General features: G+C 36.2%; 2 protein-coding genes and 1 long non-coding RNA gene across 7 annotated transcripts; 1 reads left to right on the plus strand and 2 right to left on the minus strand.

Moving 5' to 3' along the window:
- Positions 1-666: 666 nt before the first annotated feature.
- LOC126868451 (uncharacterized) lies at positions 667-9458 on the minus strand. The gene is made up of 2 exons (XR_007690608.1): positions 6970-9458; positions 667-6860 (listed from the first exon to the last, which is right to left on the minus strand). It is a non-coding gene; the product is annotated as an uncharacterized LOC126868451 (long non-coding RNA).
- Positions 9459-9874: 416 nt separating this feature from the next.
- On the plus strand, positions 9875-12383 carry LOC126868445 (uncharacterized). Of its 2 annotated transcripts, none has more exons than XM_050623892.1 (8): positions 9875-10003; positions 10531-10713; positions 10802-10988; positions 11063-11191; positions 11258-11443; positions 11518-11782; positions 11882-12068; positions 12146-12383. In XM_050623892.1, exons 2-8 carry the CDS (start codon positions 10587-10589, stop codon positions 12220-12222), a joined length of 1158 nt encoding a protein of 385 aa, XP_050479849.1. In that variant the 5' UTR covers positions 9875-10003; positions 10531-10586; the 3' UTR covers positions 12223-12383. The 2 variants fall into 2 exon arrangements, with proteins under 2 accessions (XP_050479849.1, XP_050479850.1); XM_050623893.1 differs by having other exon boundaries at positions 9926-10012.
- LOC126868449 (coiled-coil-helix-coiled-coil-helix domain-containing protein 1) lies at positions 11909-13491 on the minus strand. 4 transcript variants are annotated; one of them, XM_050623900.1, is made up of 4 exons: positions 13331-13491; positions 12714-12846; positions 12427-12639; positions 11909-12088 (listed from the first exon to the last, which is right to left on the minus strand). In XM_050623900.1, the coding sequence occupies exons 2-4, from the start codon at positions 12841-12843 to the stop codon at positions 12051-12053; spliced, it is 381 nt and encodes a 126-aa protein (XP_050479857.1). In that variant the 5' UTR covers positions 12844-12846; positions 13331-13491; the 3' UTR covers positions 11909-12050. The 4 variants fall into 4 exon arrangements, with proteins under 4 accessions (XP_050479857.1, XP_050479856.1, XP_050479858.1 ...); XM_050623899.1 differs by lacking the exon at positions 13331-13491 and adding an exon at positions 13021-13307; XM_050623901.1 differs by lacking the exon at positions 13331-13491 and adding an exon at positions 12923-12984.
- Positions 13492-13729: the final 238 nt, after the last annotated feature.

Below are 13729 nucleotides of genomic sequence, written 5' to 3' on the forward strand. Positions count from 1 at the left end.
TCTCTTCTTCTCGTATGTAATTCAAATTCTGGCTATAGAGGGTTAAGGATACTCTGCCTGTAAACACGGAACAATACGTACCTATAGCAGCGATATCTCTAAAAAAAATCCGAAACGAGACAGCCTTTTAAAGGACAATGAAACGCGATTCTTCGCGAATCAAGCGTTATTTGATATCGATGTATCGTATGTATAGGTGGTCGTCGGTGTGCTCGATAGCCGGACGATGAATTTCCTAAAAGGAGCCCGGCGAACATCAAAGCTGCCTATTAAAAATAAACGCTGTCACGGATTTTCACGATATTCACCTGGCGGAAATGCATATTAAAGCTTAACAACCGGCCACCCCGTACCCCGTGTACCTATGTATCGTGTCCTGGTATGCATGCATCTCTTCGGCTTGTACGAACACGAAAATATAGGACGCTGGGCGTTTCAACGCGACAAAAGAGCCAACCAGGGAAAAACGGTTCGATCGGACGAAAACGGAACACGGAAGGGTCGATGAATTTTTGCACGTTGGACCCGATAGCGTTCGCGCCGCGCGTTTCCGTCTCTTTGGGACCGAATGATTTAACTCGCGGCAAGAGCAACGAAAGTCGAGGAGAGACACCGCCACTAAAGCGTAAAGTCGAAGTTGCTTAGAAACGACTAGAATACTTGGTAGTAGGATACACTTTGCGAGAAACGTACTTTGGCGAATCGCAGCGAAGCGGAGTAGACGACGAAGATAGAGAAAGTTTGGAAACATAAATCGAGGAGAAGACTTTCTCTTCGTATGGAAAATCGAAACGGCGAGATCGAAAAGGAAAGCAATCGATCGTTGAAGAACGAAGAACCTTGTTTACCCCGGTTTACTCGAATCGTTGTATCCGTTTGACTCTGCTACAGTCTTCGAGCGTTTACGTTCTGATGTCAGTCCCGTTTCAACAAGCAGAAAAAGCTTTGGCAAGTTTGAGGGGAACTCTGGTATCGAATTGAAACGAGAAATCCGGCATATGGACGATGATCCTTGGTGAAATTTAAGAAATCTCTCAACGATAGCGGAGAAGCAGAAATTCAGAAACATCGAGTCCGAAGAATGTAGCAGGGTCGAAAGAACGTCGAAAAGGTGTTGTTCAACCGAATAGGTTAGTAACACCGTGTTAAGTGCTTTTATTATGCGTCTGCGTCGCGACGCGTATGTAATTAGCATATTATGGTACAACCTCGATGCATGGTGGATAATATGTACATACAATGTATAATACATAGGACAGTGTGTTGTACAACGGTATATTTTAATATTCATATTGGAAGAAAGTCGTTCGATAGAGAAAACACGGTCGAAACAACGACACGAACGTTATCGGTCGCCAATCTCTGTACAAATCGAAAATTATTGATCTCTAGTCTGTCTGAGCGTTTGTCTCTGAATTATTCAAAAACGAAGGCGAATATCTCGTGAATCGTTAATCGAGAACGTTATCGAATAGAGGATGAAACAAAGTTTCATCGAGGAAAAATAAACCGATGCTTATACATTGTACCGTTCGATTTTCCGATTTTAACAAAAGGGCCTGTAAGAACGTGAAAGAAAACCATAAACTATAGAGGGGAAAAGGGAAAGAAGGGAGGAAACGCACGATAAGAAATCTTGCCAAGATTATTATAATTGAAAAATAGAAGCGAAGAACACGATAAGTCACGTTTCCCACCTTAACGTATTCTTCCATCGAAGATTATTTCTTGACGTAACGTCGAAATATCGAAAGAACATCGAGGATATTGAAATATCGTTTGTTTCGACAATTATACTTTTGGCTGAACGTGACAGATTCTTTTCGTTAAATTTTATACTAAAATATTCCTTTCCAATCAACTTATCGTGTCACATACTTATCGTGTTTCTTTTTCTGTGATTTCTAATTAGATACTGCCATAGTATTTCTTTCTAAAATTTGTATATAATTCTATCAATTTTAATTCGGTAAATTCGATCAAAATACGTATACGTTTTAATATACGTATAATAATTTAATAATTTATATATTAACGCGTAAGAATGTCTCAAGTCGGTGGTCACGCACCGATACTTCGATATTTGTGCAAAATTCATTTCGTCGTCGAGCAAAAATCATGGCAGTTAGTTTGTTAATTAATACGTACATATCTGCGTACATTCGTATGTTATAAACGTTTACGCGCGCGGTAATTAGGGGATTGGCGAATTAATCTCCGGGGACGTGGATTTATCGAATTGATCAGCGCGGCGTGGTGGCTTCAAGTTCGTTGAACGCCGGCTGCCTCGTTCCGTGACCTTACCTCTTTCCGATCTCGCCATTCCGGTGAATCTCCGTGCTGCCTCCTCTCTTTTTCCTCTCTTTTTCCTCTCTTTTTCCTCTCTTTCTCCCTTTCGCTTGGCCAGTCGTCATCGTTCGAAAAGTGAAACACGATTGGAATCTCGATCCGTTTTACTCCGCTTCTAACGCGCGTTCCCGCCGCTATAATCGAACATCTCCAACGCGAACGTCATCGTTCATCGTCGTCGTCATCGTCGTCGTCGTCGTTGTCGTGTTCGAGCGCAATGCCGATTCCGTGATTCGTATGAAACGAATCGATCGTAGCGGCGAAACCACGCTCGTCAGGTGAAAATTCGTGTTGTTTAGCGACGAACCTTGACGCAACACGCCCAACAGCGTTTACAAAGGGCTCGAGCTACAAGAAGTAATAAAGTAATCGTTAAGCGAATAGTGGTAATCGATTATAAGCTGTAATACTAGGTAAGGAACGAGTGGAACGGGAGACTAACGTTAATCGAATCGAAGTTGCACGAAGACGAGAAACGAAAGCGTGAAAGAAGAGAAGGAAAGGAGGAAGGAAGGAGTAGCAGGAAATAAGCGAAAGGAAAGAAAGAAAAAAAAACGAAAAAGTCCGGTAGATCGTAGATAGTTCCGCTGATATTCTATTCCTTTGTGTCTTCTTTTTTATTTGTCCTTATCTTCTTTTTTTTATTTTCTTTTTTTTTCTTTTTTACCTAGCGACGAGAACGATGTGTTCCGATGTATATTTATTTTAACTCGCGTCTCTCTTCCGGAGGGAACGACCAATTGATCGTGCGCCGTAGCGTATCACGACTTTTATTTCATGTCCAACGAAGCGTGCATTTTTATTCGCTGTGAAACACTGCCTCTCGCCGCCACTGTGTGTTTTATTGGCCGAACAAGCATCGCGCAGATCGATTGATTTTCACGGATCGGTCGAACGCGACTTGAAGATCCGTCGTGAAAATAAAAATGAGAAAGGAAAGAAGGAGAGAAAGAGGCGGAGGAGAAAAGAAAAAAGAAAGAAAGAGAGAGAGAGAGAAAGAGAGAAACGAGAATCCTGGCGGCTTTCCCAACGGACCGTATCGCCGCGTGTTTGCCGCGGTCGAACTAATCCGTTTGCGAAAAAGCTTTCCGGCCTCGTAAACAAACCGTTTTCATATGAGATATACGATAGCGACTGGAACCGTAGAATTTTAACAACACGCAACTGATTTTTAATCTCTGCATGCGCGTCGATCAAATCGATATCGGACACTTATCTTACTTCTTTGCTCTGTATCCCCTCTCTCTCTCTCTCTCTTTCTGTTTTTTAATTTTTTTATTTTCTATGAAAAAACTCGTTGTACACAGGATCGACGAATGCGCAAAACGATCGTGTCGATCGGCTCGATAAAACGCACAGTACGCGCGAAGGTAAGATCGATAGTCGTACAAACAAGATTTCTGTGTCTGAAGAAATAAAGAAGAAATAGAAGAAAAGTATGAGAGAATAGTAGAGCAACGAGCGAAAATAAGTATGCTGCCGATAGAATTTCGTAGAGTCATCGTAAAAGACACTTTAGAAGACGTTTGTACGATGAAAATGAAAAATACTCTGTACAAAATATATATGTTATATATATATACATATATAGATATATATATGCGCGTATATATATATTACATACACACGCATATGCATAAATATCCTCCCTCGATTTAACGATGTTGTTTTTCGCACGCGTACGTTTCTGCACGCAACTCTTTTATCCTTGTATCCGCGGATCGTTTTCTGAAAGTGGTACCATTCGTTCCACGATAATATGTATTTTGTATTATCGTTCGTTTTTAGTCAACTTACTACCCGCTTTAAGGCCTTTTCTATATTTTTTAGTCGCAGAACGCTCGCCGTTAAACGCGCGAGCGAGAGCGAGCGAGATTATTTCGTTCGATCATGTGCCGCTGCAACGGAGAGAAAGAATTATGGAAAAAGTAATGAATGAGAGAGAGTATGCGAGTATGTGCGTGTATTATGAGTGTGTGCGCATGAGGAGAGAAAGAAAGGAGAATAATAACGTCTTTCACGCGTAAAGATATTTTAGCCTGTCATCGTTCGCGCATCAATTGTACCATACAACAAAACAAATCCCTCGATTCGTGCGTTTTCATCATTGCGTTTACACTTAATTTTAATTGAATCGACCTCTAACGATATCTATGATCGTCTTGTATTTGATTGTGTACCTCGATTTGTATATATATACATATATAAAGAAAGATAAAAAAAAAAAAGATAAAAAAAGGTGAAAATAAGAAACGAATCGTCCCTCATTGAATGGCGGACGATCTTAAAACGAAAAGTGACTGACTTTAGTACCTCTACGATATTACACCCTTTACTTATCGTCATTGCGATCTTCTACTTTCTTTGTTTTTTGTTTTTTCTTTTTTCTTTTTTTTTTTTTTCCATGAACGGATCGTCGTTCTCATTTCGTGGATTAGTTGCAGCGGCAGCTTAATAATAACCATCCCCATCGAGCTACTGCACGCTTCTGATAAGTCCTGTCTCGAGAGAGTATGCGTATTAACCGTCTTTTGTTCGTTAATTTGTTCTCTCCACCCTGTGCTTCGCTCTACCACAGATAGATTAGACTGCGGATTCTTATACAATTTCACGTATTTACGAATACACCCGAAGAAATGGAATCTAAGTAGCAATTCGTTTCACTCGTTAAATATTATAGCTGGTATTCCGCTTTGCAGACTTTGCAGACGGTTTCGTGCTTTGTATGCATTCTACGCATCCTTCGGTACGTTCGGATTTCACCTTCAAAGTTCACCTTCGTATAGAAAATAAACGCATAATAATCCGCAGCCTACGCGCGATTAAGAACGTTAAGTTTCGTAGGGTAAAACGTGATTTCTTAAGCGGCAATGCAAAACCTTTGATCTCTGACACGCGCGCATACGACGTTATAATAGATACGCATTTGATGCGCGCGCGTACACGTACGTGTAGATAAAAATACGTTAAATTAGTAAACGAAATGCGGAGAATCATGTTCGTTTGTTGCGTCCAGCATCTTCTTTTTTTTTGTTTTTTATTTTTGTTTTTGATTTTTGACCCCTTTTCTTCGCGCTCGCCTGTTCCTCGAGTACGAACGAACAGGGGATGGAACCAACGCGTCGTTGTACATCCTCTCGTCAGGGGAACGCAACTTATGCATATAGAATATACACGAATGGTACGATTCGAGCGTTTACGATGATTAGACGTGTAAATGGTGTAGACGCGGTGATAAACACGTGGGATAGTTATTATAAAATGTCTTGTCGCCACATTTGTCGGGAAACCCCTGGAAACCTCCGATACACAAGCGTACTTGTAACGCGTTCTCGCCAAGAGTCACGAGAACGAGAAACTGATTTTTTAAAGAACTGCTCTGACTTGATTAATAAGAAACGAAATAAACGCTGCTTGAGACAGTTAACATCGGCTATTGTGACCTTTTTTTCTGGATTTTTTACTTGTGTACTTTTCGATGGTAGAGACAAGAGTAGAATCCATACAAATGTCGTACAGTTTCTCACGAAAGTATTTGAACGCTTGTAGAAACTTTTGCGAATATACTGGTCTACCTGCAACGAGAATATCGTGATCATGTTGCTTTGATGAACCAAATCTGAAATAAATGTGTATGTATAGAGGCCACAAGATACACTCGTCATCAGTGCAAAGATATATTTCACAGAGATGGCAAAAGTACGTGAACAATGAATTATCAGTTATATCAAGAAACTTGAATATTCAGTGGTAACGTCTTCGGCACTTATTGCGTATTCGAGACAACTATTCATGCCGTGCATTAATTTCTCGCCAAGCTAATGCTCGCGGCGAATGCGTTAGAATGTCTATGCTTGTAAATTGATTTCAAATTTTGCAGACATGATAGCATAATTATAAATAATATGATAACGTTGGTGATTCGTTACAACGTCAATGAAGCTTCGAAATGTTGTATACAACGCACATATACATGAAAACTTGTTATATATGCGTCCAAATGCTTTCGTGTTCCGAGGAGAAAGACGCGCCTCTCGTTTTCTTCTTCTTTTTTCTCCCGTTATTGTAACTCGTCCAGAATTTATGGATCTGCTTATTCGCACCGGAGGAAAGAATCAGTGAAGATGAGTTTTATGAAACGTTGCCTCACGGCACCGTTGAATGAATAAAAAAGAAAGAAGAAAAAAAAAAAGCGAAGAGACGAGACACAACGTCAAAGGTTCCGTAACATCCGAAGAGATAAACGTTGCGTCGGGCTTTTTGCCAAACTATTAAATCTTCATTGTACGTCATTGACGCAAATTTCCGTCTGAAAATCAGAACCAGCCAGCGAGATCACGGTACTCCAAGGCTATCGTCGAACTCCGCCGTCGTTAGTCAAAGTTCCTGTCTACCATTTCGAAACATCTGACAAGACCGAAGTTTGATCGTTTTATTTCTGCCATCTTTGTCTTTCTTCCTTCGATGAAAAATATTCCATCGTTATCCCATAACAGTGTATTTCGCTTGGACTACGAGAAAGAGGAGAAAAAATAAGAAGAAAGAAAAAATAGGAAGAAACTCGTACGAGAGACGAACAATTTGCTTGCTGGCTGAAAGCTCGTTGAAACCGACCCATACCTCTTGTGGTTGAATAGAGAAGAAGGAATCATTGAAAGACTCTCGAGTTCGAATAGCGTCAATGATTCCTTAGTGTTGATCGTTCTAGTCCTTATCCTCTTTTAGTTCCTTTCCGCTCCTGTACTCACGAAGATAGGCTTCTCTTCGATTCTTTCAGATCTAAACAACTGGATGATAATTATCGTGCCTGGCGGAAACACAAGCTGCGTACTTAGACGTAAGCACCAACAATCGAATCTGATAACAGGTATGTTTATCGCCCTATTAAGTTTATTGAATTTAGGTCGCTATCTCATATCCCAGCTAAGCGTTTTTCTTTGACAAACGCAAAAGATTTTAACGAAGAACAGATTCAGAATCTCTTTCGTGCAAAAATGAGGCTTCCCAGGATTCGGATTCATCGTTACAATTTTTCAACAAAAAGTGGTCAATGTAATAAATAAAGCTAGATCGATACAAGGAACCTCGTTCAAATAAATCTAATTACGGTAGTGCCACATCGACTGATTAAAAGTCTGCTTCGTCAAGTGGTTATTTTGTTATCTCTATCAGTTCTTAATCCTGATCTTATGATGCGATGCCTTTTAATGTTCTGCGTGTAAAATAAATAAATGTATCGAGTATCTGTGCCTCTCACATCTTGAGATTTGCTAGATTTATGGCTCCCCTGATAACTGATCGCATAATATCCCGAGTCACGATTAGTTAACGTAGCGTAATACATATGTACCTAGTACATATGTGTACATATATGCATACTAATTCCAGGCTCATTCCATCTTTACTGACTACTTCAAATTACCATAATATGAAGTATATCATGAAGTATCCGTCAGAAATCTGAACAACAGATCTAGAGTTAATCAAATCCCTACGTTAAGCCTCCACAAATTATCAATAATACTTTTCTTGTTATTTAAAGTTGCATTCCGCAAGCAGTTGCACTGTCAGAGTACTACTTTTTCATAGCGTACGTGTTATCCTCGTTTTTTTTTTCTGAAAGCTATTTTAAAGGAAGCATTTTAAAGACTGTTAGCAACTAGTGTAGTTTTTTCATGCCACTCGTCGAGATACTCGCGTACCCTGACCTCCGATAATTGATACCAATCGTTTAACGGAAGAGTGGAAATTATAATACATACAGCGATGTCCTGTATAAGAACGTCGGTCAAAATTCAGAAATGCACGTTGCGAAACAGCGAGCTATCGAATTACGATCCGATTGTTCCGGTAGGAGGCAAGAGCTAATTAATCAGAATATCGACAAGCGTCTCGTTTTACTTAGCTGCTAGCAATTTCTGCTAAGCGAGTCGTTAATCATTGACACTCAACATAGGTCGACATCGATTTTTCCCCGCGTCTAAGTATGTCACACTCGCAAAGTGTATTTTTATCATGATCAGAGCGTTTCGATTTAGAGCAAAGCCGGAGATCAGGAACGAGCGTGTCCGCATTGTTTTGGTACGAGATTTGCTGGACGCGGGAAAATTGACTGGGAATCTGGAACAGATATAAAATCGCAGTTATATGACATTGAATGCTTTTCCGGGTTACATTTATTTTTAATCTCACATGATGTACAGTTTACAATAGTGACGTCAAACAGGCTTCTTATACTTCCATTGATTACCTTCTCGTTTTGCTCGAACGCAGTAATAATTCTCTTGCTACTCGTAATTTTTCTACAGAAATTTCTTATCTTCATCGTGTTCGATACTTCGTTCTAGACTAGTACTCTTTTATGGTAGATTTCGTTAAATGATTTTGCAGTATGTGCATTGAGGTTATTACGAGGATGCATCATTTTATCGGTTTCAGAAAATATTTGTTTGCGTTTCTTTTAGGTGTATGCGCAGAAATATTGTTCATTAGTAGAACGATATGTGTAGACATTGTTCGTGACATACACAAACACTATCAACTTATATTCGCTGTTTTATGTCTCACTATGTACCTAACCAATTAATACGAATTCGATAATACGAAACGCAAATTAATAACGTTGTTTAAGAATTAGCTAAATTATTAAATGAAATAAAATGTTGATACAAGATCATTTTTTCTCTCAAACCTTTTATATGTTACACAGCGAATTACTGTTGTTGAAATAACGATCCCGCGAAATGTGTCCGGTGCTCGCCGGAGAATAAACCGGTCTTTAAGACGCGAAAGAGAAGATCGAACCTGTGTCACTGTTCCTATCTCGATACCGACCACTTATTTTCGGTCCGGCCAAATTCAATGGCAAAAGATAGTGGCTGATTGCCAGTCTCGCTGCTGTAACACGTTGTCTTTTCGAAAGCCTCCTTGGGAATCGCGTATCGTATACGAGACAATGGATGAAACTGAGATTAGATGTATCTCACTATTTGCAAAACACTTACTAGCTCCCATTTTATAGTTATTTAGTATCCAGCTATTTTCAGCTATTTAATAACATTTTGTATGTTAAACCTTGTTACTCCTCTTTTTTTCTTTATCTGTAAGTACTGAAGCTTCCTAGTTAGAGAAAGATTATGAGATTAAGATTTAAAACCAATGTTCTAAATTTAAAAAATTGTATGATCTATATGATTAAATATATGTCTATCTGATATTAAAATCTAAGAAATATATATAAAGTTTAAAATTGCAACAAAATGGATAATATGTACCGACATTTCAAAGTGATAATAAAGTCGTGTACAAGGTGGCGCGCAAATCAGGAATTGCGTCGTGTTACTGAATACAGTATAGCGATCCGATAATTGGCCACGAGTAGAGTTTTCATTTGGCCAATTATAGAAAAAAGTATATTTCTAGGAAATCTTAAATGTTTCTCTTCTCCATTAAGCATGAGTGAGATGCGTAAATTTTACATATTTGTATACGTACATAACATTAGAATTTCAGTTCACGTAGCTTCAAGAACTGGTGGGGATAGCAATGGCCACTTAAAGGAGCAAAATTCCGGTCAGTTAACCCGGCAGTACTATATTCTATGTGCAGGCACTTTTCAGCGAGGATGGTAACGCTATTATAGTGTATGTTACAGGTTTGTATAGTACGTGTCACTAATTTTAAGCTCTCATAGTCTCAAATATTCACTATTTAAATAAAATGCAAAATATGGAGCGTGATCAGTTTATGTTAAGAGAAAAGTAAAAATAACATAAGTATTTTATACAATTTTATTAGTTAAATTATTGAAATTTTGGTAAACAACAAATTTAAAAAGGCGCCATAATGTTTTAGCGCCTCCAGCCGTTACAAGTAGGAATGTTTGCTTTCATTGACATTTAATTTCTATATAAAATTTACTCAAAAGTTAAGTGAAAAGTATATTTTTAAAATTTTATAGTTGTTAAGAAAAGGATTCTGCATGTTACAAAGTGAATTCTTATTTATTTTTAATGTATATACATTAAAAAATGTGTGTACTACGTTTGACTACAATTCAACATTTGACTACCTGATTAATATAAATGCTAGTACAGCAGTCAAATTGATTTACACAAATTGGTGCAAAAGAATAGTAATGCGTAATTAAGACTTGTTTGACATGTATATTTATAATTTTAGTATACATGATGTACTGCCGAAGCAAATACTGAATTTTAAGAAGAAAAACGTACGCAATGTTAAAAATATTAAAGGAATATAAAGTGACTTTTTTTCTGTTCCTTCCTATTTCTTTCTTATTTGCAATTGATGGAAGTGCAATATTGAAAGAATTAGGAGAAAAACAGTACCAAATGATTAAAGGTATATATTATTTAATCCTATACATAAAAACACATTTTTATCTTATAATTGATTATATAAATTATGTTATTATTGGTATTATATATAGCAAAATCTTCCTTATCGCAACATGGGATTTGCTGGCAGACTGTTATCAATGCAATAAAAGTTAGTTGTGATAAATTAAACGATCAAGAGCATGCTCTTATTGCTTTAAAATTGACAAATTGTTTTTTAGACGACTCTGGACATAAAACTTATGATTGTCATCTTATTGATGCAGAAAATCAACGCCGGTAAATTTATTATACTTTTTAATATATATACATTGACTTTATTACATTTATTTAATAATTCATTGGTTTTACAGTAAGTGCATTAATAATATGTCAGATAGGGCATTTAGTGTGTATAATGAATTTTATGTGCACACTACACACATGTGTTTTTATTTAAATTATGAAGCTTGGCGAGCTGAAACTGACAATACCATTAAACAGTAAGTTCTCTTATGTTTAACCACTGATATGTTTTGGAAAAAATATATTATTTTCTTTTATTATAGATTATACCAAGTTTCCACTCGGATGAGGGAACAATTGTTAGAAGCTTCGGAAATACAAGGAAACATGCTTGAAAGTCAAAAGCAGAGTCTACAAATGCAAAACAAGCTTTTATCTCATGGAAAAGAACTTGGTTCTGTATTAAAGTCTTCTTCTGAAAGTGTTAACAACCTGGTTAGAGATTTTAAGTAAGTACATCAAAGTTTTTTACATGTAGTAAATAAAATTTCTATCGATGATAGTCTAAAATTACTAATTATAGAGAATCAGCAAAAGATCAAAGAGAATTATTGTTCCAAATCTTTTCATATGTTCGCACATTTCAAAATTGGATTGTTGGAGAAGTCTCTTGGTTTCAGTCCATTATATATTACACAATCAGTTGTGTTTTGTCTGCAGCGTTTAGTTCTTCTAAGAGAACTGCGGATGCTAGAATCACTCTCTTCACAATCCTAAGTTTAAACGTTATTGTAGAACGAATGTTAGTTCAATATTATGATAATGTGTATCATTCCATTGACAATAAGGTAATATAGATTTGGATTTATGAAAGTATTATTAATATTTTTTTTTTTATACTACTAAACAGTAAACATAAAGAAATTAATTTTTGTTTTTTAATTTAGGACAGCTTAGTGAGTACAACATGGATGTATAGAAAAATAGCTCTCACTCTTTGTGCTATTACATTAATTTGTACATATTATTATTATAGAGATGAACAAGTAGAAAATTATAAAGCGTTAAAACGCATTGAACATCAGTTAAGTACCATACAAGAAACTACATCTATTTCTACAAAACATCCAGTCCGTACGTATTCTGATCTTCTGCTATAATATAAATTGAATACAGTTGATTAAAATCATTTTGCTTTTATCCATATATAGGTTATTGTACACGATTAAGTGTCAAACGTTTGCAAGCACAGGCAAATAGACAGACTAGTACAGAAGCTCTTTTGTAGTATAAATCAAATTAATTATTGCTTATTTTTATTATATATTAATTATTATAAATATAAATTAATTAATATATATTTACTAATATATTAATATATAATATCCATTATAATAGCAAAAACATGAATTTCATACAGGTGACAATAAAAGTATTTTTTATATAATACTCTAACATTTTATTTAAAATCATTAAACAGTTGGATACATACGTAAAAGGTATGTAACCTGTTTACTTGTAAGATTTTTAGCATTAGGAGCAGGAATTTCAATTCTTTGTAGTTCCTTGTGTGTAGCAGCACTTGTCATATATTTGTTATAACATCCATACAAGTTTTTAATTTCTTTGTCACACATGCCTTTTTCAAAACCATTTTCTTTCCAACATCCAAATAGTAATGTCATTTCATATAAACATTTATCCTCTAAAATACGTAAGAGCATTATTTATAATAGTGCTATAAAAAGATTTCATTATACTATGAAATATAATATTTACCAAGAGTTTTCATTGTGCCCCCACAAACTCTATTTCTTAATTTTAAAGGCATCACTTCGCTAAACGGCACTTTATTTACATTTTGAGCCGCTCTTGGACTACGTTTCAAATATATTGAGCTTAGTTTCATTTTCTAGAAATGAAAAATTATTAAATGATTATAAATATGAGGTTAAGAAATGTAAGGTTGAAATTTTTATAGAATTTACTAATTATTATTAACATCAACCGATACAGTATCGTAACATTTCAAAACTGCTCTAAAAATACATTTTTAAGTAATTATTTCATTCAGTTAACAATATACCTTTGATATCACAATTTATTTAGAAGGAAAACGTTTCGTAACAGATGGCGCCTACCACTATCAAGGATTAACGAATCAACTCAATTGATAATAACTCATTGATTGCTAATAGTAGCACCATAATTTATATTCATATTTACATTATACAAAATTTCAATTTGTATATAGTTATTATAAATTAACTTCAAAATAACATTGTACAGGATGTATTTTTTTTTACTAAAATTTACTACGTTATACAATCTCTCCAATGAGACGAAGGAGCAAGTGTAAATAAAATTTGATTGCTGCGATTGCAACTATCGATTACCGATTAGTGAAAGTTGAGTGTCAGATTTTGTTTACGTTTACTGCCTCGTCCTGTTGGACAGATCACGATCATATTAATACGTCTCGATACCGAAGCCTAGGGAAAATCGTCTGAAAATTGAGTCGTGACTAACTGTGAAAGATAAACATGGAAGACAGGAAGGTTGTCGTTCTGCGCATGCTTGACATGCTGTGAATATCTCAGACAGAGACAGAGATACTGTACTCATCTCTGTCTCTCTCGTAAGAATGTAGACTTTGTCAATCTTTTATGTTGATTTTTCAAGAGTAGATACGGCTCAATTTTCAGATGGTTTTCCCTAGCAAGTATCGAGACCTGTTTATATGATTGTGGGACAGATTATATATTATTGTTAGTATATATATATATACATCATAA

The sequence above is a fragment of the Bombus huntii genome, chromosome 8, assembly GCF_024542735.1.
Source record: "Bombus huntii isolate Logan2020A chromosome 8, iyBomHunt1.1, whole genome shotgun sequence".
In the NCBI taxonomy this organism is placed as follows: Eukaryota; Metazoa; Arthropoda; class Insecta; order Hymenoptera; family Apidae; genus Bombus; species Bombus huntii.

Bases quoted from the DNA above. Each gene is read 5' to 3' on its own strand.
- LOC126868449 (XM_050623900.1), bottom strand. From the start codon at position 12,843: ATGAAACTAAGCTCAATATATTTGAAACGTAGTCCAAGAGCGGCTCAA. The intron at 12,640-12,713 runs GTAAATATTATA...TACGTATTTTAG, and splicing joins GGGCACAATGAAAACTCTTG to AGGATAAATGTTTATATGAA. The intron at 12,089-12,426 runs GTATGTATCCAA...TTTATATTATAG, and splicing joins ACAGGTTACATACCTTTTAC to CAGAAGATCAGAATACGTAC.
- LOC126868445 (XM_050623892.1), top strand. From the start codon at position 10,587: ATGTTAAAAATATTAAAGGAATATAAAGTGACTTTTTTTCTGTTCCTT. The intron at 10,714-10,801 runs GTATATATTATT...TATTATATATAG, and splicing joins ACAGTACCAAATGATTAAAG to CAAAATCTTCCTTATCGCAA. The intron at 10,989-11,062 runs GTAAATTTATTA...TTGGTTTTACAG, and splicing joins GATGCAGAAAATCAACGCCG to TAAGTGCATTAATAATATGT.